The 25362-nt window shown below is 52.3% G+C and overlaps 2 protein-coding genes across 6 annotated transcripts in view; one reads left to right on the top strand and one right to left on the bottom strand.

The window, feature by feature from the left end:
• Window positions 1-22942, top strand: part of RPS6KA2 (ribosomal protein S6 kinase A2) — a 344820-nt gene extending 321878 nt beyond the window's left edge. For all 5 annotated transcript variants that reach the window (XM_053592911.1, XM_053592909.1, XM_053592910.1 and 2 more), the window contains 10 exons: window positions 48-150; window positions 4696-4826; window positions 5769-5894; window positions 10239-10328; window positions 11496-11654; window positions 14305-14466; window positions 16343-16419; window positions 17426-17543; window positions 18839-18976; window positions 19780-22942. In XM_053592911.1, the coding sequence (XP_053448886.1) occupies window positions 48-150; window positions 4696-4826; window positions 5769-5894; window positions 10239-10328; window positions 11496-11654; window positions 14305-14466; window positions 16343-16419; window positions 17426-17543; window positions 18839-18976; window positions 19780-19905 (1230 nt within the window). In that variant the 3' untranslated portion in view covers window positions 19906-22942. The remainder of the gene's footprint in view (window positions 1-47; window positions 151-4695; window positions 4827-5768; window positions 5895-10238; window positions 10329-11495; window positions 11655-14304; window positions 14467-16342; window positions 16420-17425; window positions 17544-18838; window positions 18977-19779) is intronic.
• On the bottom strand, window positions 20574-24914 carry LOC128585600 (histidine-rich glycoprotein-like). Its single transcript, XM_053590622.1, has 3 exons — window positions 23920-24914; window positions 23784-23876; window positions 20574-21180 (listed from the first exon to the last, which is right to left on the bottom strand). The coding sequence occupies exons 1-3, from the start codon at window positions 24852-24854 to the stop codon at window positions 20574-20576; spliced, it is 1635 nt and encodes a 544-aa protein (XP_053446597.1). The 5' UTR covers window positions 24855-24914.
• Between the last annotated feature and the right edge of the window lie 448 nt (window positions 24915-25362).

The following is a 25362-nucleotide window of genomic DNA, read 5'->3' as shown; positions in this document are numbered from 1 at the left end:
CTGGTATTTCTGGGTCTCCTCAATCCCCTGTGTTCTTGCTCTTGCAGAAGCTGTACCGGAAGGAGATCAAGCCTCCATTCAAGCCAGCAGTGGGCAGGCCTGAGGACACCTTCCACTTTGACCCTGAGTTCACAGCACGGACACCCACAGGTGTGTGCCACAGCTGTTCTTTCTGTAGGGGGGGCATCCTACTGGCTCCTGAGGGACAGGTGTCCAGGAAGCAGAGCCTCTTTTCTTGTTTTCTCTGCTCAATGAGAACCCACCTCTGTTGCTCTGTAGGTAACGTGCACTTTGGAAACCGTCAAGGTGTTCTAGAGACTTCCACAGCCCCCAACCTTTTTTCTGGGCTGCCGGGCAGGTCCCACCTCTCTCAGCCAGATGCACCCAGGCAAGAGAGAGAAAAAGAAAAGCACCTCCAGACAAAGCAAATTCTTCATTTGATCAGAGCCTTTTATAGGCCGTGGAGGTTGTCAGTGACAGCTGTAGATTTGTGAGCTATAGATCTTTCATGTAAAAATAGAAACATTTGAAAGTTGTATGAGCAATTGGATCTCAGCATAGCAAAGGGACATGTAAACTTAGTGTCATGGTGTGCCTAGAGTTACTCCTGGACGTCTATCAAATCCAGTCAGAACAGACCAGCTCCCTTTAAAGTTACCGTTTGGGGATATTAATGAATTCACTTTTACTCGTCTCCATGTGGTAATTGTCACAGTCTGCTAGGCTGCCATAACAAAACACCGCAGACGGGCAGCTTAAACAACAGCCACTTGCCCACAGTCCTGGAGGCTGGAGTTTGAAGTCAAGTCCCCCCAGGAGGCTCCCGATGTAGGCTCTCTGGTGGGGGCTGTGCTGGTGAGGGCTCTCGAGTGGGGGCTCTCAGTGTGGGCCTAGTGGGGGGCTCTCCTGGTGGGGGCTCTCCCAGTGGTGGGGGCTCTCCCAGTGTGGGTTCTCCTGGTGGGGGCTCTCCAGGTGTAGGCTCTCCCGGTGGTGGGGGCTCTCCCAGTGTGGGTTCTCCTGGTGGGGGCTCTCCCGGTGGTGGGGGCTCTCCCAGTGGTGGGGGCTCTCCCGGTGGGGGTTCTCCTGGTGGGGGCTCTCCAGGTGTAGGCTCTCCCAGTGGTGGGGGCTCTCCCGGTGGGGGCTCTCCCAGTGTGGGTTCTCCTGGTGGGGGCTCTCCAGGTGTAGGCTCTCCTGGTGGTGGGGGCTCTCCCGGTGGTGGGGGCTCTCCCAGTGGTGGGGGCTCTCCCGGTGGGGGTTCTCCTGGTGGGGGCTCTCCAGGTGTAGGCTCTCCCAGTGGTGGGGGCTCTCCCGGTGGGGGCTCTCCCAGTGTGGGTTCTCCTGGTGGGGGCTCTCCAGGTGTAGGCTCTCCTGGTGGTGGGGGCTCTCCCGGTGGTGGGGGCTCTCCCGGTGGGGGTTCTCCTGGTGGGGGCTCTCCCGGTGGTGGGGGCTCTCCCAGTGTGGGTTCTCCTGGTGGGGGCTCTCCAGGTGTAGGCTCTCCCAGTGGTGGGGGCTCTCCCGGTGGGGGCTCTCCCAGTGTGGGTTCTCCTGGTGGGGGCTCTCCAGGTGTAGGCTCTCCCGGTGGTGGGGGCTCTCCCGGTGGGGATTCTCCTGGTGGGGGCTCTCCAGGTGTAGGCTCTCCCGGTGGTGGGGGCTCTCCCCATGACTTGCATGTGGCCCCTTCTTGCTGTGTCCTCACAGGCCTTTCCTCTCTGTGTGCAGAGGGTGAGCTCTGGTGTCTCTCCCTCTCCTTGTAAGGACACCAGCCCTGTTGAAGTGGGCCCTACCCTGGCAACCTCATTTAACCTCAATTACTCCATTCAAGGGCCTGTCTCTAAGTCCAGTCCCATTGGGGGTTAGGATTTTAACATATGAATCTGTGGGGCCATAATTCAGTCCATAACAATGACAGTAAGGTGCTTATTTATAAAACAATTAAGGCTCCTTCTGTGGAATAGGTGGCCTGCTCAACTGTGGGCTGGGCTGTGGGGGTTGTGGTCCATGGTCCAGGGTTCAAGCTGTCTCACTGCTTCTGAAGCTGGAACCACAGAGTACAGAGGGGATGGAGTTGGGAGAGAATCCACTCTGTTCCCGCTGGGTTCAGGCTGTTGGTGAACCCTGGCCCCCCACACAGCTGAGAGCACAGAGTGGGGGGTGATTCTGTGCAGGTAGACGGGGGTGTGAGCTTTTAGTGGGACTTTTAATGGGCCTGAGAATAGGAGGAAAGCTATTCCAGGCGTGGCACAGATGGCTCACTCATTTCTTTAGGGTCCCCTGCAGTCCCCAGGTTAAAACCAAAGCTGTTATCAGTGATAAAGCAACTGTCCTGAAAGTGTAATGAGGCTACTGGGCAGAGGAAGTAAGTGGTGCACCCAGCTCTCGGCTTCCTCAGAAAGGACTTATGTGCTGGGGCTGGTCTTTCTCATTGACAAAATCAGCCCCATTCACATAACAGCTTTACTTTTCAGTTTCTGGGTTTGAAAAGATGGGACCGGATCTGATCTGGCTCTGCCCACTGGTCACCTGAGCCCGTCCTTTTACTTATCTTGTGGTTGCCCTGGATGGAAAGGGAGCACTAAGAGCCCATCCTCTCTCCTCCTGGGGTGCCACCCGGCCAGACCGTGCGTTCAGAATGTTGAAAGAATGACTGCCTCCTAGTGAGAAAATGCTAATACAGTCAACTCTGAATTAGTCCTGCGCACAAGCTTTACAGTATCCATGAAGAGTTTAGACGCCAACCCAGCTGGTAGTATGACCAGAAGCCTTTGGGGGGCACCTGGAAAATTCAATTTTATTTTAATCTTAGCTTAAGGAAAACATCAGTAGACACACACATTCCAATGCCATTCCAAATCGACTTTCTCATTCCTTAGTATTTCAAATTCTCCATTCGATGTTACTTGAAGTTGGTTCGTCCCGCCACACAGTTGCCTTGGAGGTGGGTATGATTGGAGGGCTAAAGACAACACAAAACTCACCCTGAGCTTTTCCAAGAGTATAGGATTTCCTAAGCGTGGGGTGAGAGAGCCGCATGGCAGTGTGATTCTGAAGCATCAAACCCTCTGAAACGCATAATGCTACACTCTGCACGCTCAGAGGGAAGCTTTGTACTAGACTTTGTCTTTTTCAAAACTTCAGCCAATGGTGGAGGTGATTTCTCTTCTCCGCTGCCTGTGGAGCTAACGGTGAAAACTAACCAGAGACTAAAGCCCCACCGGGCAGATTCCACAAACAGGACACACCCAGAACATCAGCTGGTTTGGAATTACAGGGGTTTAAAGTCTCATCTATTCAATGCATATTTTTGCTCTTCTTAAGTACAGTACTGAAAATCAACCTTAGATGATTACATAGCACTTTAAATTCTTCTCCTATCCAGCCTCACGACCAAATGCGTGCTGTGTAACTTTTGGAAAAGCCACCCTGAAAGTCAGCAGGTTGCTTTAACCTCCTCCCCAACTGTCCTGGCCTATGCAGCACAGGTGTGTGGCTATGTACGACACACCTCCTTGTTAGTTAGAAGACATTATTGTTTTGACATGTTTATGGGGGAAAAAACAAACTCTGTAAGATAATTAAAAGGTGTTTATTCTGAACTGAGTTTGAATGCTGCACCGCACAATCCCAGAGCTCCCGAGAGAGCACCAAGGCGGACAGGTTACAGTCAGACAGACAGGACTGCAAGTGAGATCATGAGTCGACGTGTGGAAGGTTTACAGTGGTTTTGCCTGAAAAGGTGAGACAACTCAAAGCCGGGACGTGGGTGGATTTAAGGATTCTATAATTTGTAACTGGCGACAGGAATAAAGCTTTGTCTAAAACCCAGAGTTGGTAGAGGGGGATGCTAAGATACGGAGACTACTGGTCACAGAGCAAGCCGCAGTGGACCCACCTTGATCTGTTAAGCAAAGCGATGGCCTGCAGGTGTGACCTTGTGTGCATAATTCCAGATTCTAATTTGATATGTTTTGGCCACAAAGAGGGGCTTTTTCTCAGTAAGTCTTCTATCTCTCTTAACGCCAGTGCTGGTCAGTTGTTGTGCCCAGACTTCAAAATGGAGGGAGGAGACTCAATGAAGCACGTCCAACTTCACTTTTCATTATGGCCAGGAAATCAGTTTTGAGGTTTTCTTGGGGTCCTCTTGGCAGAGAGGGGGTTCAGTCAGTCAGTGGGGGCTTAGGATTTTATTTTATTTTTATAACAGATTTTCTTTTCACAATAAAAGTATATCCGTTCCAGTTAATATGTCTTGTCTCCCACACGATCCTCTACGTGCCATAGGTCAGACTTGGGTCCATGCCCAGCCCTTGCCATTTGCACACTTCGCAGATGTTCCAGAATAACCCAAGTCCTTACATTCAGGCACCTCTGGGGGCTGGGGGAGGACGACTCAGCTTCTGAGCCTCAGTCTTGAGTGAGTCCAGTGAATCCACTTCACAGAGGATTGTAAGATTATGATTTAGTAAATTCGGAAGGCAGCTAACTAAAAGATGTAATCAGCGATTACTCTAAAGTTTTTGTTCTGGATATTTTTGCCATTTAAAAATCAAACCATTTCCAACTATCCAAAATAAAGCAGTTTCATCTACATCAGCATTTCTGCATCTCTATTCTGCCTTCCCCTCCAACAAACACACTCATGTGCATGCTACCATTTCACCCTGCTCCGTGAAGTCTGACCCTGCCCCGATCTCGCAGACTCTCCAGGAGTGCCCCCAAGTGCCAACGCTCACCATCTGTTTAGAGGATTCAGTTTCGTGGCATCAAGCCTGGTGCAGGAGCCCGCACAGCAAGGCCCACACAAAGTTCCGGTTCACCCAATCGTGCAGGTAACTCCGTTAGCCTCTGCTGGGTCAAGGGTAGGGGGTGTGTGGCTGAAGCCTGGCTCTGGGGTCCACCACAGCTTCTGCCAGCCTTGGTGCTGGTGCCTGGGGTGGGGGGACGGCAGTCTTCTCCTTCCCAACTCTTACTGTTGCTCCTGAGTGTCTGCATGGCGATGCTTGCAGTGGTCCCCATGGTGATCTGCACCCTATTTCACACTCCTCTTAAAGGAAAGTCCTTGAAGAATGTCACCACCGGTGTCTATGACTGGAGACTTGGGCATCTTTGATAGCACTTTGATTTGTGGGTGCCATCTTCGGGACGCCCAGGGAAGTTGTGACCAGAATGCAGAGACCTCTAGACGGAGTTCTAACTAAACCCATTTAAGAACAGCCAGGGCAAATTGGATGTCACTATATTTCCATGACACTTCTCTCCCTGTCACCATTAGGAAAATACAGCATGTGTGAAGTGGACACTTGCTGTGACAGTGTACCGTGTACGCTGGGCTGCGGGCATCTTGTTCCTGTGGAGAGTGGGTGGCGTGGGGTGGTGGGTGCTGGTCAGGGCTGCCCTGAGAGTGTCCCATGCAGATTCTCACTCTGAACACAGTGTTGGGGCCACATGCAGCTGCTACAAGCATTTCTGTCTTTTCATTTCCACATTGTCCTCGTAGACCTATGGGAGACAGACATGGCCACCCAGTGGACACAGAATGATCTGGTGTCTAAAAGTTAAGAGTCATAATCCAAGGAACCAGAGAAGTTGGGATTTAGATTTAGAACCAGCACTAAGTAGCTCTGTGACCTTGACCAAAGGAATCCATGAACTCCCGGGCCTCACTGTCCCCCGTTCAGTCTGCACCTCCCTATGCCCCAGCTCCTGAGCGTGGGTGGCTGTGACTTTGTGAGAGTACGCTGGCACCTTCTTTTCTCTTGGTCTCCCCACAGCAATTACATGGGAACAACATCCACTTCACTGATGGCTACGAGATCAAGGAGGATATCGGGGTGGGCTCCTACTCCGTGTGCAAGCGATGTGTGCACAAGGCCACTGACACAGAGTATGCTGTGAAGGTGAGGTGACTTGCTTGCAGGGAGTGCCCTCTGCCAAATGGCACCGGTGTGAGGATGGTGTGGGTGTGAGCCCAGTGCCCGTGTGAGCCTGGTGTGGGTGTGAGCAGCAGGTGTGAGCACGTGCACGTGTGAGCCTGGTGTGGGTGTGAGCAGCATGTGTGAGCACGTGCACGTGTGAGCCTGGTGTGGGTGTGAGCAGCAGGTGTCAGCACATGCACGTGTGAGCCTGGTGTGGGTGTGAGCAGCAGGTGTGAGCATGCTGCACATGTGAGCCTGGTGTGGGTGTGAGCAGCAGGTGTGAGCATGTGCCCGTGTGAGCCTGGTGTGGGTGTGAGCAGCAGGTGTCAGCACGTGCCCATGTGAGCCTGGTGTGGGTGTGAGCAGGTGTGAGCATGCTGCACGTGTGAGCCTGGTGTGGGTGTGAGCAGCAGGTGTGAGCACGTGCACGTGTGAGCCTGGTGTGGGTGTGAGCAGCATGTGTGAGCACGTGCACGTGTGAGCCTGGTGTGGGTGTGAGCAGCAGGTGTCAGCACATGCACGTGTGAGCCTGGTGTGGGTGTGAGCAGCAGGTGTGAGCATGCTGCACATGTGAGCCTGGTGTGGGTGTGAGCAGCAGGTGTGAGCATGTGCCCGTGTGAGCCTGGTGTGGGTGTGAGCAGCAGGTGTCAGCACGTGCCCATGTGAGCCTGGTGTGGGTGTGAGCAGGTGTGAGCATGCTGCACGTGTGAGCCTGGTGTGGGTGTGAGCAGCAGGTGTCAGCATGTGCCCGTGTGAGCCTGGTGTGGGTGTGAGCAGGTGTGAGCATGCTGCACGTGTGAGCCTGGTGTGGGTGTGAGCAGCAGGTGTCAGCATGTGCCCGTGTGAGCCTGGTGTGGGTGTGAGCAGGTGTGAGCATGCTGCACGTGTGAGCCTGGTGTGGGTGTGAGCAGCAGGTGTGAGCACGTGCACGTGTGAGCACGGGTCAGGTGTGAGCAGTATGGGTGTCAGCACTGACCCCAGCGGGAACATCTGAGCATGAGGAAATATCCTCTCCACGTGCCAGTTTCCAAGCTCTGCGAGGATGGAGTTTAGTTTACTTTGATGCGATGTCACCCATTAAAGGATTGCTTCGCAGCTGTGAATACTGGGTTATATCCAACTTGTAGGAACTGGCCTCCTTTGATAGCTTTATTATAACATATACCAAGAATTAAAGCTTCGGGCCCTTATTATTTTGAGAATGTAGAGTTGAGGGACAGGCATAGCATTTGACAAGGGAAGGAAGGAGAGAAAAGGGGGAAAGGGGACAGATGGAGGAAGACACAGACACCAAAAAGTAATCAGAGACATAAATAGAAGTCTAACCTGGAATTATTTGCAAAAACTCCAGCAGAGAGCAAGTAGTGTTAGTGCCAGCCATCAAAAATGGTACGGTTGTCTATCATCCAACTTGATCATCTCTGCACAGTCATTTTAGCTTCTGTAATTATTGCTAGATTAAATATTTGATCTAGGAATCCAGAATACCAATGTCTAGAGTTTTCTAGTGGATAAAATGTAGGTTAAAGACCAAGCTTCTGCTGAACTCACAGTAGTGTATGTAATAAGCATGTTCTGCACATCCTCTTAGTGAGGCAGCAAGATGTGGGCTAAATGCCACCACTGTCCCATGGCGCTGGACCCCAGTCTCAAGGAGCAAGATTCCAGCTGTGCTGCCCCCATGACTGGGACTGTTCTGGCCTGTCCCCAGACATGTCTGCAGCCCCTGGTGCTGTACCAAGAACATCTGGGGAGATAGACCCTGCCTTGCCAGGCAGAGGTGTCAGAGGAATAATTTTCCTCAGTTGATTTTCTTGAACTCTGAAGATTGTTCAAATCAGTGACTGCTGTGAGATGGCCCCATTCTGTTCATAGCTTGATGGCCATTTTGTGGAAATGGAAGTTTGTTTTTTTTTAAAGGCAAAAACTCAAGGACACACTCCCAGTATCCTCTGGGCACAGTTACCTTGTGCTTCTCGCCCTGGGAAAATGCCCAGCCTCACCATAAAAGATACCAACCAAAAATCTCAGGTCCCTGGGTTTAGTTTGGGTCAGGAATTTATGAATTATTGACAAATTTACCTTGAATGTCTCCAAACAACAACAAAAAAGAAACGTTAACAGTATGGGGTAGTAAATTGTGAATTCCTCTGATAAACTCCTGTCTGTTCTGCCCAACACCAGCTGCCTCTGCAGATCAAGCATTTCCCTCTCTGGGGGCTCCCTCGTCCTCTCCTGTCCCCCATCCTCTCCACCTTCCACCTGCATTTTCCTCTTCACAGCGTGCGTTGCCCCGTCTCTGTGCACAGCCCCATTGGCGTGTCCCGCAGGGAGGTGAGGGCTTTGTTCTGGTTTTGCTGTGGTTCTAGCACCTCAAGAAGGTCTGGCGCTGGCAGGAGCTAACTAAGTCTTGGTGGATAAATGAAGAGGTTTCTTATCTTCATTTATTATCATACTTGGTAGTGTCAAGGGTAAGTGCTGATTAAAAGAAAAATCTGAGTCAGGAGCTTTATTTCGGGTTGGAGTTTTATAAACCACAGGTTGTAATCTAATTGTTCGACAGACTACTTCTTGCCTATGGAACACTCCGTTCTGCGCGGGCCCCTTGTTCAGGAATCTGGCTACCTTCATTCATTGACACAACTGTTTTTGGACGCTTTTTCTACAGCAGATGCAGGACTAGGTTCTAGAGAAGAGCACAAAGTCACTCTAGGGAACTCAAATGTAGCCATTTCAGGATTTTATTGATCACAGGACCAGAGGCTATTGCAAAAAGTGGATATAACTCAAGAATGTGAAGATAATGAGCTTTGCTGCTGTTTCGGCTTTTTCTCCTGGCTCTTTATGTCTCAGACACACAGGCCAGGCCCACGGCCTGTTCATTGGCAGTTCTACTTTTCCACATCGTTTGTCCAGAAGGCTGCACCGGACACGGACTTGAATTGTCACTGGGGCCAGATTTCCCTGCAGGGAGGCATGTGCTTTAACGCATGGCCACCCCACCTCTTCAGGCACAGACTTTGGTTATGTTACTAACAAGAAGTCCCTTAGTTATCTTAGCAATGGAGTCAGATAAAAATGAAGTGAGCTCTGGGTGGTGCCTGTGGCTCAAAGGAGTAGGGCGCCATCCCCATATGCCGGAGGTGGTGGGTTCAAACCCAGCCCCGGCCAAAAACTGCAAAAAAAAAAAAAAAATGAAGTGAGCGCCTTAGAATTGTGTGAGGGTGTGTGTCACTCAGGTCTTAATCACAGAGACGGGGTGTGGCTGCACTTCACACAGAACAAGCTCCAGCCACCTCCCTGGGCAGAGCTGCAATCTGCATTCACATCAGAACATGGAAAATAACGTTAGCATTTCTGTTCTCATTTTCATACTGTGTATGCAATTTGTCACCAAAAAAGAAATGGAACTAAGACAGATGTTTGGCATGAATAGGGCTTATTTTTAGAAGGAGAACTGATTGGCATGTAAATTTTAACTTTTTCCACCAGAAAAAAACTGAAGTTCTTTCTTGAGGTCATTTGTTTAAATGAAGTTTACAGGAGAAGGTTTTCGTTAAATTCTGTGGTTGATACGTGTTCTGCTATCCTTGTTTCAAATATATTGATCCTTTTGCTAAGTTGGAGGAGATACCCTGCTTGGCGAGGTGGCTTGATCATGCCCTCTGCTCCCGTGGGGAATCCACAGCACCTACGTGGCAAACAGCACTCAGAATAGAAAAAATGCCTTCCCAGCCCCACTCCTGCTGTCCCCACCTCCGAGGGAGCAGAGGGCATGATTAAGGCAGCTCCGAAGCTGTTAGCCACCTGTTACCCTAAAACACAGGGTGCAGACACTGAGGGGCAGACACAGGGCACGTATGTCTAGGCCTCAGTGGTGAAGCCAGGCTATGCCCTCCAGGCCCAGCATCTCTGGTGAGGACCCAGAATCTCACTCACCTTCCTTCTGGCACATAGCGCAGAGCAGGACCAGAGGTGCAGTGGCTGGAGGGGCATCTCGGGTGGAGCAAAGCTCACGGAGGTGGCAGGTACACATTCTGTTGTTTGGGGTACCTGGGAGAGATCCCCAGTCCCCATCACCACACAACCTTGTAATATCTCAGATTTCATGTCTTAGGCTTTCCCTGCTCTTTTTAAATGTACACCCTACTCTAGTTGGGGAAGAAAGGACAGGCTGAGAGTTCCTAGGCTACTCTAAGTCCTCCTGGGCAGTGTGTAGCCATGGGGTGGGGAAGCTGCTGGGGCCAGACATGACCCAGACCCACGTCTGAAGGGACCCCAAGCCCCTGCAGCTGTCCCCTCAGGCCACTGCTGTGTTTGTTCCAGATCATCGACAAGAGTAAAAGAGACCCCTCAGAAGAGATCGAGATTCTCCTGAGGTACGGCCAGCACCCGAACATCATCTCCCTCAAGGACGTAAGTGGCCTCCCTGAGGCAGCCGGGTCTCCTGGCCTTCAGCTTGTTCAGGCGACACAGAAGCACTGATACTGGTCTAGTGCCAGCCCTCTGACCCTGCAGCCCATCCCCTGGTGCCCGAGGCCTGGAGCCTGAGGCTGTTCCACTCTCTGCATCTAAGTGTCACCCAGCTCTTAATCACAGAAACGGAGTCGGGGAGCTGGTGTGTGAATTATCACCCAGCAAGTTGTTCCTCCGTAAACATAACTAAAGCGGAGGGGGAAGAGGTGGTGAGATGGGACTGGGTCAGGTCTGACGCCCAGACAGGAGTCTCAGCTGCTCAGTCAGAGCTTCTGGAGGCTTCTGTGGCTGCCCTGTTGGGACATTACTTGGTGCTTTGCCCAGGAGGGGAGGCAACAGGAGTCAGCCACTCTGCCACAGGAGGCCCGGGGCGTGGGGCATGGGGACAGGGGGAGAAGAGACAGGCCTTTCCCTCTTCCCTGAACCCCATAAGGATTCCGGCATCCCATACCCAGAGCCCCGGGTCTGAGAACTGCCTCCATGCCCCTGAGGTACAGTGACAGGCGTGTGCGTGTGGTCTTAACACACCAGCTTGGCATAAAAACCACCAGAGTATGTTCTTTCCTAATTCATGAGACGAAAGCTAGTGTGGACCAGAGCTGCAGCCCTGGCCACTCAGTGCTGGCCCTGGGGGTGGCACAGATGTCACCAAGAAGGGGTGAGGAATACAGGCACCAGGTTCCACCCACCCAGTGGGACCAGGGTATGCATTAAACAGGATCCCCCAAGATTTGATGCCCATTAAAGTTTGGAAAGCCCTGTACCAGGGAACTGCCTCTGTGTGGTGCTGTGACAATGTCCCCGTCTCTTAACATCTGAGCAGCTCACTTGGGAGGGGCCGGGCAGCATTGTGCAGTCATTCATTCCAGCTGAGGACAGGCCCGTACACTCTGCAGGCCCAGCCATGCAGGCCCTCTTCCCCAGCTTGTTACGGCTGCTTTGTTCCCTCGAAGAGCCACTCCTGATGGGATTAGAATGGCCTTGTTTTCCCTCCCCTGCCCTGCTCCCCACTTCTCCCCTTCTGGAGTGGCCGCTCCTTATAACCAGCAGGGAGGCCGTGGCCGTGGACCCCATCGCTGAGGTCCTTGTGCCCCTTCTGCCCACCAGGTCTATGACGATGGCAAGTACGTATACCTGGTGATGGAGCTGATGCGTGGCGGGGAGCTCCTGGACCGAATTCTTCGGCAGAGATGCTTCTCGGAGCGCGAGGCCAGCGACGTGCTGTGCACCATCGCCAAGACCATGGACTACCTGCACTCTCAGGGGGTGAGACGCCCCCGCTGAGGGTGGGGACCTGAAATCGCAGAGGACTCTGTGGGTTCTAGAGCTGGTAACCCAGAGTGTCCTCAAATTCCTTCCACACCACCGTCATCCCTCCTGTGTCTCTATATTAGACAGGCAGAGGCAAGTGGACAAGAGAAAAATAAACAGGTGTCACTCACTCCCAGGGGCCCCTCACCTGTGCTGGGAACACTTGGCCACCAATAGCTCAAAGGGGCCGGTAGACTTGGGCTCAGGCAGCGTCTGCCGAGGAGGGATCTGGAGGAGGACTGGGCAGGGGATCTGAGTCTCCAGGGCAGCAGACTGGGAGGCAAACGTCAGCACACTCATGGGAGCCAGGGCTGGGCAGTAAGGCCTGTGGTGTGGTCATCCTGGGCTCTCCAGGCTGATGAGGGCCTGCTGTGGTCTCTGCTGATTGACCGCTGTCAGTCCTGGCAGAGAGGGAAGGGGACACCTTGTCCATTTAGCTCCTGAGGGTGGGCACATAAGGAAGGAGAGGGTGGAGCTCTTCTCTTATCTGTGTGGTCTCACTTCTCAGCTCAAACCATCCTGATGCCAAAGCGCACATGTGGGGGTGATGTATTCTGCTGCCCTTCAAGGGTCTAAAATAGTTTGTACACGTAATGTCCCCAGCAGCTAGATTAATACATCAAATTTATGCGAACAAATTTTAGTAAAAGAAATTAGCTTGGCCATGATAAAAGGAAATTCAGAATTTTCATTACTTGTGACGTGTGGTTGGATTCATTAACTGATGCAAAGGGACCCTGAGGACAGAAATGGCAGTGACAGCTGAGGCTTGAGTGGTCCTCACCGGGGGTGTGAGTGCCTCATTCACGGACTCCTGAGCCCTGGACCACACCCTGGTGCAGGGGAGGAGCTGCAGTTCAGAACGTGGCTCATGCATGTTGCCCCAGCATTCCTATTTCAGGCTGTGCTCTCAGCCCCAGACGTGCCTTCCAGGAAGGGGCACCCGAGTCACTCTGCTGTGCCTAGCCTCTCCTCCTCACCTGTCCTGAGCCAGGCAGTGCCCTCTGGGCCAGGGGCGTGTATGGCCTGTGCATAGCCTCTCCTCCACACCTGTCCTGAGCCAGGCAGTGCCCTCTGGGCCAGGAATGTGTGTGGCCTGTGCATAGCCTCTCCTCAGCACCTGTCCTGAGCCGGGCAGTGACCTTTGGGCCAGGGGCATGTGTGGCCTGTGCATAGCCTCTCCTCGGCACCTGTCCTGAGCCGGGCAGTGCCCTCTGGGCCAGGAATGTGTGTGGCCTGTGCATAGCCTCTCCTCAGCACCTGTCCTGAGCCGGGCAGTGACCTTTGGGCCAGGGGCATGTGTGGCCTGTGCATAGCCTCTCCTCAGCACCTGTCCTGAGCCGGGCAGTGACCTTTGGGCCAGGGGCATGTGTGGCCTGTGCATAGCCTCTCCTCAGCACCTGTCCTGAGCCGGGCAGTGACCTTTGGGCCAGGGGCATGTGTGGCCTGTGCATAGCCTCTCCTCAGCACCTGTCCTGAGCCGGGCAGTGACCTTTGGGCCAGGGGCATGTGTGGCCTGTGCATAGCCTCTCCTCAGCACCTGTCCTGAGCCAGGCAGTGCCCTCTGGGCCAGGGGCATGTGTGGCCTGTGCATAGCCTCTCCTCAGCACCTGTCCTGAGCCGGGCAGTGACCTTTGGGCCAGGGGCATGTGTGGCCTGTGCATAGCCTCTCTTCGGCACCTCTCCTGCGCCGAGCAGTGCCCTGTGGGCAAGGGGTGGGTGTGATCATGAGCTTTTACAAGGCAGTCTTCTCTAAACAGGGGAATATTCTTCCAGAACCACACCTTGGCCCTTTCTGTGTGGCCGCACACAGTCTGGGTATGCTGGGCATTTCCAGGTTTCCCAAAGCAGGCAAATGAATGTCCAACCTTTTTTATCTCTGCCACTCACTGGAAGAAGAGGAGTCGTCTTGGGCCACACATCACATACACAAACACCAAGGGAGACTGATGAGCAGAATAAAGTTCTGTGCATAATTTCCATATCCGACACCTCAACTGTTCGCATGACATTAGCATGTGGCCCTTGGGACACAGGTTGGACACCCTATTCTCCAGAACATATTTTGCAGCTTTGTTTCTGTCGAGGGAGGGAGGACATGAAGGTGAATTTGGAGTCTTCTCTTGCTCACCTTTGAGGCCTCTGTAAATGGGGCTTGGTTTCCTGCTTAAGTCATCTCCCCTGTATTTTAACAGGACATCTGAGACATTCAGCCTCCATCTGCACCTCGCCGTCCTGGCACACAGTCAGTATTTACTGATAGCTCAGTAAAGATTTTTATTCCTGTCACCTGAACTCACCACATTTCCATTTACGTCATAGCTCCAGTGATCTGTCCCCTCATCTTGGATAGGTGCTTATTGATCTGCTTGAATGTCCATTCACTATAAAAGTAGGTAACACAGGTGCTTGCCCTGAGTGACCATGTAAGAGAGAAGAGGGAGGGGCGCTTGTCAAGACACAGCACCCACCTGTGCAGCTCCCCTGGGCCTGCTGCAGGGAGCCCCCAGCGGCAGGCCGACCCTGGCCTTCCACACACTTCGCTCCACTGCTCCCCTGCCCAGTCCCTGGCCCCCTAACTAGGGTGATGCTTCCTGCTTTCCAGGTGGTCCATCGAGATCTGAAGCCGAGTAACATTCTGTACATGGATGAGTCTGGAAACCCTGAATCCATCCGCATCTGCGACTTTGGGTTTGCCAAGCAGCTGAGAGCAGAGAACGGGCTGCTGATGACACCGTGCTACACGGCCAACTTCGTGGCCCCAGAGGTAAGACCCTCGAGCACTGGAGTTCAGGCCATCAGTCCCTAAAGTAGCCCATGGTTTCTGCTATGTGTGGAGAACCTGGACAGCTGGGTGCAGGGCAGGAGTCTTGGTACCCTAGCAGTGCTCTCAAGGACAGAAATGGGGCCTTCCCTGCCTTTGAACCCACCACAACCCTGCTCAGACAGAATGATTTTTATCATTTTATTCTCCCATTTGAAAACTTTTTAAAAGGTAACATTTTCCTATAAAATCGTCATCATGCTATAGACAATTTGGACCAAATCTTCATACTTGTTCCAGGCTGATATGAGAGACAAGGCCGCCACCATCTTCCCACACGCAGGACATGGCTGGCGCAGACGTCTGGGGTCAGAGGAGGCTCTGACAGCACCGGGCAAGAATGAAGTTTGCAGATGCACTCTGCATCATAATTCTTGCCCCAGGTTGTTTTTCCTGACAGAATCAAGTGATAGCCGTCAAATTTGAGAATATTACGGTCCTGTGGTGATTTGCCAATGAAAGCTCATGTAAAAATCCATGGGCTCTGTCAGAGAATCTCAGCAAGGCCATCTTGTGAGCCTTCCCTTTTCCTGTTTCCTGAGGACAGGGTCCATGAGGTTCTCAAGTCCTTGATATGTTTGCAGAGACAAGTTTGGTGCCTTGCTTTTTAGAAAAGCACCTGTGAGCCCCTGAGTGGAAGGTGAATGGAGGAAGGAAGGGTAGAGGCTGGTGTTGGATGCTGTGAGATCAGTGGGTGTTGAGCTGTGTCAGTGCCGCTCTGGAGCAAGTGGGGCCAGACGTGGCCAGTCCTCATAGAAGGCCCGCCTGGCATCATGGTGGGTCTAGTGGCTGTTTGGGAGGGAACCCATGGCCACTGGTCCACAGCAGAGTGCCATATGCAGACATGCGTGGACGCATAGCTGGAGGCCCCTGTTGGTTACCCAGGAGTTATCCAGACACCCGGGCAGCCTGTGTAACCTGGTTATGAGCCCCTAGTGGTGCCTCCCTTAGTCATTTTTTCCTTAACCTTCATAGGTTCTTAGCTGGGACAGAGCCCTGAAACAGAAGACAGAGTAACAGGAAAACAAATAAAGGTTTCTGAACATGCATATTCTACAGATGCCTGGAGGACACGGGGACTGGAGCTCAGATCAGCTCTAAGCTCCAGCTCATCTGGCATTGTGGACAAAGAGCAGTGAGTTTTAGAGCAGAGACAGGACAGAGGAAGAGGACACAGGGTCTCAGGGCAGCCCCTGGGGGAAAGGCCGAGCTGGCAGGTGTAGGCGGGCAGTGACGCCTGTCCACGCAGCCTTCTCTGGATCCGCTCTGGGCCCGTTGGCCTTTGTTCTCCAGATGTACATTTTTGGCCCCCTTTGTGTGTGCAGTGGAATGTTACCCAGCACCACAAAGCGAGGCACCAGGGCACACGTGGACAGAGCTGAGGACATGACGAGAAGTGAAGGAGCCAGTCACACTCATCAGAGGTCCCCACAGAGACTGGGAGTTCAGGCATACTGAGGACAGGGCTCCAGGTTGGGAAGATAACAAGAGGATGGACAGTGGTGGTGGCGGCACAACAGGAATGTGCTTAGTGACCCAGACACTTACAAGGGTTAAGATGGGAGATTTTATGTTACAAATGATTTTTAAAATACTTATGCCTTGAAAATTAAGCGCCTCCTTTTCAGTCTGTCTGTTGTGTGTCTGGCAGGAGCTGTGGCTCTCAGGGAGGACTCTGTGTGCAGCACAGTGGGGTCAGCCCTGCATTCCTGGCCACGGTCTCACTGCAGACACAGCTGTCCTCCTGCTGACCCCTCCCACCGGTACAGGTGCCCCTGGGGAAACAGCGAATGCTTATCTGTGGTCTGCTACCCCACAGGTTCTGAAGCGTCAGGGCTATGATGCAGCCTGCGACGTCTGGAGCTTGGGGATCCTACTGTACACCATGCTGGCAGGGTAAGGGACAGCGGCAGAAGCCTCGATGCTGGTCCCTGCTGAGGCAGGAGGAGGCCCGCCCTGGTGTTGGAGTGTGGACAGCGCCACCCACACACATACGCCCAGGCGGCCAGGGCAGGGCTCAGACATCCGCAGCTCTCACAAAGTCTAAGGAGCCAGGATAGGAAATTGAGCCCTGTGTTTTCCTCTACACTCAGCTCACAGCAAACACTCAGTCTTTTCCCAGTGTCATCCAGGCTTTCTCTGCTGCACCCACCACTCTCTCAAAAGGCAGGAACACTGTGCCCTCAAAACATCGTCTGGAGCCAAACAGCAACCACAGAAGCGTCAGGGCCAGGCAGCATCGGGAAGGTGACTGCCACTCACTGGCTCATACCTGGTTTTCGCAGCCATGCACGAGCCAGTTCTTTGTGAGAAGACACCTGGTGGCAGTGGATGAGGCCTGGGCCTGCTGTCCAGGTGACCTGGGCTAAACACCAATTGATATTGGTCTCTCTTCACCATATTCTGTTCTCATTTTTCTCTTTCTCTTCACATTCTTCAACTTCGCACTTAAGAGTGCGGCCAGTACCATGCCTGGCCATTCACATGCATTGTGTACACTTTGCATGTGGAATTAAGTCTCCAGTGATTAACTTGTCAAAGAACCAGAACTGGTAACAGATGAACTTTAAATCTCAGGCACTGATCCATGACACTACAGTGTCACCACAGAAACCAAATCACAAGGCAAACCGTTGGACCCCTCCATCCCCAGTGTGACCAAAAAGGGTCTAGAAGGGCTAACTCCTGGGGTCCACAGCAGATTTTTCACTTGCCCCATTGACCAAGGGAGGAAAAGGGTCATAGCATAGGAAATCAATTCCACTTTACTAAATCCCAAGTTCACAGCATAGCAGGGAAAAGAAAATAGCTCTTTTCAACAACAAAGTGGTGATGCTAAATGTAAAGCTTATTTTATTTTATAAAATGGAAGCTCATTACCATAAATCACCTCATTACACAGATTTACCCCATTTGCAAACGGACCAGATGATACCCCTGAGGAGATCTTGGCGCGGATCGGCAGTGGGAAATACGCCCTTTCCGGGGGAAACTGGGACTCAATATCGGATGCAGCAAAAGTGAGTACCTGCCCCAGTATTTTTACCTTTTAAATAAGGGGCAGCGATGAGTCTTGAACAAGTCCAGGTTCTCTTTGCTTTCACACCTGAAAACGAGAACGATGATGCGTCCAGGAGTATTTGTTTCAAGAAGTCACCACGGTTAATGTTGTCAGATATGAAGAGACATTGATTTCTCTGCAGAAAAAGGATATTGTTCCAGAATGTAGTGTTTCAAACTTGTGGTTTATGACCACAATTTTATTGGGTGATCCCATCTCGCGTTGTGTTTCATTCTCTTTCTTTTCTTTTTTTCTGTTTAAATGTGATGGGAGCGCTATAGAGAGCAGGGTGGGCTAGTGGAAAGAATATAGATTCTTCGCTGGGTGTGGTGGCTCACGCCTATAAAACTAGCATTCTGGGAGACGGAGGCAGGTAAATTGCTTGAGCTCAGGAGCTTGAGACCCTGTCTCTACTAAAAATAGAAAAATTAGCCAGTGTGGTGGTGGGCACCTATAGTCCCTGTAGGGACTGAGACAGGAGGCTGAGACAAGAGGAATACGTGAATTCCGGAGTTTGAGGTTGCTGTGAGCTATGATGATGCCATGATACTCTGGCCTGGACAACAGAGTGAGACTGTGTCTCAATATATGGATTCTCCTCTTGGGTCTTCCTTCAGTGGCTTCATCTGCAAGATAGAAAAAGTAACATTTGCCCTGTTTGCCTCAGGGATGATCAGGATGCACAACAAAACAGATGCATCGAGTATAAATTACATGAGATTCTGAAATGTGATCCACATTGCAGCTGAATGTGTGTTGTACATGCAAAATGGAGCTCTGGATAGAAACCAATTTTAGAAATTACCTTTACTGGACATGAGCTCACTGGGCATTATGTGCTGCCTCCAGATTGTCCTAAACAGTCTCTGTGGCTGGTGACTATTTGTGATAAATGTTTGTGGATAATCCTGATAAAAATGTAACTAGATATATTACTATGAAATGATTTTTGTCTGTGGAGTATTATTTCAACTTCTCCCTTTAGAAGGATATCACTTTTACAAAAATAGAATTTCATCAATTTACACACATCAGCTTTAATTTTTCTTTAAACATGAACCCTTTCACAAAAGGTAAAACATGTGACCTGCTGAGTCTGTAACAGCTATAAACTATTCTCATACTTCTAAACTTGAAAATGAACATTTGGCCATGAAATGCAGAGACCCCCTCTGGAGATAATGGGTGGGTGCCGCATACGGAGGGCTCTGACTGGCTCTGGGTCCTCTCTGCCTCTGCGACCTTCTCCGGCAGGATGTCGTGTCCAAGATGCTCCACGTGGACCCCCATCAGCGCCTCACTGCGGTGCAGGTGCTCAGACACCCGTGGATTGTCAACAGGGAGTACCTGTCCCAAAACCAGCTCAGCAGACAAGACGTGCACCTGGTGAAGGTACCAACAGGCAGAGAGAGGGCAGGTGGTGGGGAAAGCCCAGAGGAGCCTGGCACCTCTGCTCCTGCAGGGAGGGGCCGAGCACAGTCACGGCCCCCTGCAGAACTTGTACACAGGCCACACACATCGCACACAACGCTACTTTTAAGTCATGGAGCTGTAGAGGTGCAGTGGGAGAAACCCTGCCTTTCCCACTCCAAGTCCCAAAGCCTCATTTCTATACCAGAGGTCTGCAAAAGTTCTCATTTTGTGAGTGACTTCCATTCAGAGCAGCAGTGGCCCCTCGGGTCGGCTGGTCTTCCTAGGCAGGCTTCCTCTTCTGCAGTGTGGACTACGCCCATTGACTCAGGACTGGGGACCACCCAGCCAGGAGTGGCCCATTCTAGGTCCCTCCTGGGGATCAGATCCACTCCACGCTGAACCCATTTATCACACTCGTCCACATTGCTGTCAAGAGGCAAACTGAGGCTGGGGCCTGGCGTTGGCCATAAGTGTGCTCCTACGGCCCCACTGGCCCCGAGACAGGCCTGGCCTCCCTGGGAACAGTGCAGGGGATCACAGGATATTTGTCCCCAAGGCACAAGCACAGGGGGGAGTTAGCCTAGGATGGTTGATGGAGACTGTGCTAAGAATGGAATCGTCCTTACCTGTGGGCCCTGTGTGCCAGACACTACAGCAATCCTGGGGGAAGCTCTTACCACTTTACCTGAAGTAAACTGAGGCCCCGCATGGTCCCCTGGCTCCAGCCCCCCCATGCAGGAGCAGGGGCACCACAGCCACCCTCCCTTCCCTTCGGTTTGCAGGGTGCCATGGCCGCCACCTACTTTGCCCTGAACAGAACACCTCAGGCTCCGCGGCTGGAGCCAGTGCTGTCATCCAACCTGGCCCAGCGCCGGGGCATGAAGAGGCTCACGTCCACCAGGCTGTAGCAGGCAGGACAGCAGCCGCCAGCTCCTAGCGACCCGCCAAGCGTCCTCTCCGACTCACAGACACAGGCTGAAGCTCCCGTTCACAGGCCAGAGTGACCTCACGTGGGATGTGGAGTGGAGCTGGCTTTGCCGTGTCTGTGCTTCTCTCGCAGCCCTGGAGAGGATCCGGAGCCCTCTGAAGCCTCACCTGCCTCCCGCACCTGCGCCTCCTCCTCCATACCCTCCCCTGCGAGCTCAGTCACTCCTGGCGCCATGTAGGGCCTGCAGGGGTCTCTGGGAACCTCTAAGCCTTCTCGTGTCATGGCTTATGTTTGTATGGAGAGATTATTTTCCAGGTGTGAGGCCCATAAGTACATGGGCCAGCCCCAGTTATGCAGGCCGTGCCGGTGGGGAGGGAGGGTTGTGCAGTCTGGATGAGGCCAGAGGTGTCCAGGCGCTCGGCCACCTCCCTGGGCTGGGGGTAGGCCCCTGGCCCCATCCAGAATAATCCAAAGAGCCACTTCCTTATTGCCCTCTGATTTTTTGACTCGGGATGAGGGAAAGCCCGATCTGGAATCAGGATAGCCTCAAAGGCAGCAGGTCACAGGATAAGGGAGTCGGGCGAGGGCACACCCTCTGTGCCCTGTCCTGCCCTGGTGGTCTAATGGCTCCTGGGGGCTCCTGAGAGCTCAGGTGCTGACGCTCGCCGAGCTCCTGGGTGGCCCCGTGTGTGCTTCCCGAGGCCGTGGTTTTGCTGTGTTCACCTTCAGCTTTCTGGTCTCCAGAAGAACTGTGAGCCTTGGAGAAGCTGAGCTTTGTTTCCTCCTGTGGATCTTTCTCCAACAGGGGCAGGGGAAGGGGAACGGACAGTGCAAGACGTGCTGTGGACGGGGCGATGCGCCTCGAGGGCCTGTGGCTGTGGGCGGGGCGATGCGCCTCGTGGGCCTGTGGCTGTGGACGGGGCGATGCGCCTCGTGGGCCTGTGGCTGTGGACGGGGCGATGCGCCTCGTGGGCCTGTGGCTGTGGACGGGGCGATGCGCCTCGTGGGCCTGTGGCTGTGGACGGGGCGATGCGCCTCGGCCTGTGGTTTTATGTTGCGTTTGTGTTTCTGCTGCACAGATTTGTCTGAGACAGACCGTTCCGCGGTATTGTGGATTTCCCTGGTGTGCTGTGCACACGGCGTGGGGTGGCAGACTGCCTTGCTGTGCTTGCCTTTGTTGAGGGAAGGGCAGGAGGACGTGTCCTGGTGGCAGGCGCCCCAGAGTGCCTGGCCCTCGAAGAGCAGCCAGCAAGGTCTGGGAGGCACTTGTTGGTCACAGCCAGGTTTTCACAGATATTTTAATGCTTTTTCCTTCCTTCTCCAGTCACTCCAGTGCCCACCCAACCCTCCCCCCAAAAAGTGCAGCACTCTGAAAAATAACTCCTTAGCTTGGTCTAATTGTTGTCAAATCTTAAAATATAACCTTATTTCAGGAGCTTTATTATTCCCTGAGGATTTTCTCAGAGAACCACAAAGAATAAAAGGTGAGGGACAGATAATACACCTGTTTTCCTGCAGTGCCCACTGGGTTTTTCTCAGTAGAAAATGCTTTTTCTTGAAACTAAAGTAACTTCTCCTCGTGACAGTTTTGTTTCTTAGGTCTGAATTATTTCATTTCTTATTCGAAACTTAGGGAAAAGTAAATAGTCCTTAAGTCAGTCTTCTCTCCGAGACATGAACAAAGTCATTTCTGATTCTGCCCAGAGCCCAAGGCCGGCTTTGTCTGCATGTTTGTTTGTGGCTTCAAGTCCTGAGATGGAGGCGGGAGGAGGCAGAAGCATCGCCTGGAGACGGCTGTCCCTCCCCCATGTGTTCACAGGCTCGCGCCATTGCTCCTTCTCAGTAACACCTGCTCACACAGCCTTACCTTCTGAACTAAACGTGCCAAAGGGACCCAGAGGCTCAGCACCACACCACCCTGTCCTTCCGCCTGCTCAATATGTGTCAGCGGCGGACGGCATCCCCGTCCCCGCCGCGCTGAGTGTCTGTAAATACCTCTCCTTCCCACCTTTATCCAGAACAAACTGATACTTGAAATCCTTCAAAGAGAGTCAGCCTAAGATGCTAGGATGTCATATTTTAAACTAAGCTTCCAAAAATCCTGAGTGAACTAGCCAGGGCCTGTGCTGTTCCCACAGCGGTCCAGGTGTGGAAGAAGGTGTCATTACAATTTGCACTTGGCGGAAGCCACACCTAGTGCAGGGCTCTGTGTGATTTGCACAAATGATAGGGACTCTCTGAGAAGGTTACAGAGCTCTGCTTGCTCACTCAGATAATCACTCCCCTCTGGATCAGAAAACCACAGCGTTCACAAGAAGACAAGCGAGCCCAGATCTCAGGCTTCCTACCCTGCCCCACGGTCCCTGCAGGGCACCACTATAGGATCCTCCCCCACTGGCAGCCCCCAGTGTGGGAGAAACGCTTGACTTTGCCCCATAAGCAAGGGGGCTTTTTGCTGATTCCACCCCCAAAGTTGAACGTGGGCAAGAGGTGAGGATTTCACTTGTATCCTTAAGTCAGATCTGTGCGTGATTTTAAACTAACTCCATGTGTGTTGATGTTTGGAAGATTGTTTGACTTCTAATGTGATAATAGTACTTACCGTGAGCCAGTATTGTTAATTAAATGGTGTTATTCCTAAAGCCGCACGTTGGGGTTTTGACCTTACGCTTCACATGATAGGATTTGATTTGCACTCTGTTTATTTCTGACATGGTTTTGTCACCCCTCACCTTGCCAAGAGTCGGGCACACTGAGGATTGAGAAGGACACTGCAGGTTCCTGAGCGGTGAGGAGGGCAGGAAGGCCCGGCGGCCGCAGAGCAAAGGACGCGCCTCCCTGCCCAGCTCTTCCGACTCGGTACTTTGTTTACAAGCTCGGCAGTTATGTTTACAGACCATGTTCATGTTCACGCTTTACATTTCATGTTGGAGATGGGCGGCCACTGTACAGATATTTATTATGCTTTCCAGACTTTCTGAATAGATTTTTTTGAATAAACATGGTTTTATGAAGTGCAATGTTTTTCTAGCATAACAATTACCTTTGGACTTTATATGTTGTTGCCAACGACAGTCTCTGGGTAGCTCCCCAGCCTCTGCCTCTCCCCTTGACTCCTGAACACTGCCAGACTCCACTGCTGCCCAGTGGCACCTCAGTCGGAGGTGAATCAGCTTTGTAATGGCTCCCCACTGAGAGCCTTGTGTATGCAAACATGCGTGTGTGGGTGTGGACATGCATGTGTGAGGGTGTAGACATGACGGTGTGTGTGTGTGTGGACATGTGTATGAGGGTGTAGACATGACTGTGGGTGTGTGTGTGGACATGCGGTGTGTGAGGGTGTAGACATGACGGTGCGTGTGTGTGTGGACATGTGGTGTGTGAGGGTGTAGACATGACTGGGTGTGTGTGTGGACATGTGTGTGAGTGTGTAGACATGACTGTGGGGGTGTGTGTGTGGACATGTGTGTGAGGGTGTAGACATGACTGGGTGTGTGTGTGTGTGGACATGTGGTGTGTGAGGGTGTAGACATGACTGTGGGTGTGTGTGTGTGGACATGTGGTGTGTGAGGGTGTAGACATGACTGTGGGTGTGTGTGTGTGGACATGTGGTGTGTGAGGGTATAGACTAGACTGTGGGTGTGTGTGTGGACATGTGTGTGAGTGTGTAGACATGACAGTGTGTGTGTGTGGACATGTGGTGTGTGAGGGTGTAGACATGACTGGGTGTGTGTGTGGACATGTGGTGTGTGAGGGTGTAGACATGACTGGGTGTGTGTGTGGACATGTGGTGTGTGAGGGTGTAGACATGACTGTGTGTGTGTGTGGACATGTGGTGTGTGAGGGTGTAGACATGACTGTGTGTGTGTGTGGACATGTGGTGTGTGAGGGTGTAGACATGACTGTGGGTGTGTGTGTGTGGACATGTGGTGTGTGAGGGTGTAGACATGACTGTGGGTGTGTGTGTGGACATGTGATGTGTGAGGGTGTAGACATGACGGTGTGTGTGTGTGGACATGTGGTGTGTGAGGGTGTAGACATGACTGTGGGTGTGTGTGTGGACATGTGTGTGAGGGTGTAGACATGACTGTGGATGTGTGTGTGTGGACATGTGGTGTGTGAGGGTGTAGACATGACAGTGTGTGTGTGTGGACATGTGGTGTGTGAGGGTGTAGACATGACTGTGGGTGTGTGTGTGGACATGTGGTGTGTGAGGGTGTAGACATGACAGTGTGTGTGTGTGGACATGTGGTGTGTGAGGGTGTAGACATGACTGTGGGTGTGTGTGTGGACATGTGGTGTGTGAGGGTGTAGACATGACTGTGTGTGTGTGTGGACATGTGGTGTGTGAGGGTGTAGACATGACTGTGGGTGTGTGTGTGTGGACATGTGGTGTGTGAGGGTGTAGACATGACTGTGGGTGTGTGTGTGGACATGTGGTGTGTGAGGGTGTAGACATGACTGTGGGTGTGTGTGTGGACATGTGGTGTGTGAGGGTGTAGACATGACTGTGTGTGTGTGTGGACATGTGGTGTGTGAGGGTGTAGACATGACTGGGGGTGTGTGTGTGTGGACATGTCTGTGAGTGTGTAGACATGACTGTGGGTGTGTGTGTGTGGACATGTGGTGTGTGAGGGTGTAGACATGACTGTGGGTGTTTGTGTGTGGACATGTGGTGTGTGAGGGTGTAGACATGACTGTGGGTGTGTGTGTGTGGACATGTTGTGTGTGAGGGTGTAGACATGACAGTGTGTGTGTGTGGACATGTGGTATGTGAGGGTATAGACATGACTGTGGGTGTGTGTGTGTGGACATGTGTGTGAGGGTGTAGACATGACAGTGTATGTGTGTGGACATGTGGTGTGTGAGGGTGTAGACATGACTGTGGGTGTGTGTGTGTGGACATGTGGTGTGTGAGGGTGTAGACATGACTGGCGGTGTGTGTGTGTGGACATGTGTGTGAGGGTGTAGACATGACAGTGTGTGTGTGTGGACATGTGGTGTGTGAGGGTGTAGACATGACTGGGGGTGTGTGTGTGTGGACATGTGTGTGAGTGTGTAGACATGACTGTGTGTGTGTGTGGACATGTGGTGTGTGAGGGTGTGGACACGCATGTGTGTGCAGGTGAGCTCCTGTGTGCATTTATTTTCACAAGTGTGTGTGTATGTGCACAGCATGTTCTCGAGTGTGTTTACATTTGAGCATTGTATGTATGTGTTTGTTCACATGCGTGCATTTGTGTAGAGGTATGAGTTTGTGAGTGTGTATCGATGTGTGCATGAGTTTAGGCGTGCATGTCTGTAAATGTGTGTGCACATACTGAGTGTGCATGTGAGAAAGTGTGTCTGCACATTTGAACATGAACACGTGTGAGTGTTTGAGCATATGTGTGTGTGGCACGCGTGCACTCTCATGCAGAGACCAGCTGTCAGACAG

Source organism: Nycticebus coucang, chromosome 5 (assembly GCF_027406575.1).
Source record: "Nycticebus coucang isolate mNycCou1 chromosome 5, mNycCou1.pri, whole genome shotgun sequence".
NCBI classification, from domain to species: domain Eukaryota; kingdom Metazoa; phylum Chordata; class Mammalia; order Primates; family Lorisidae; genus Nycticebus; species Nycticebus coucang.
The sequence above is the reverse complement of the archived record's forward strand: the minus strand, read 5'-3'. Positions and strand labels throughout refer to the sequence as shown.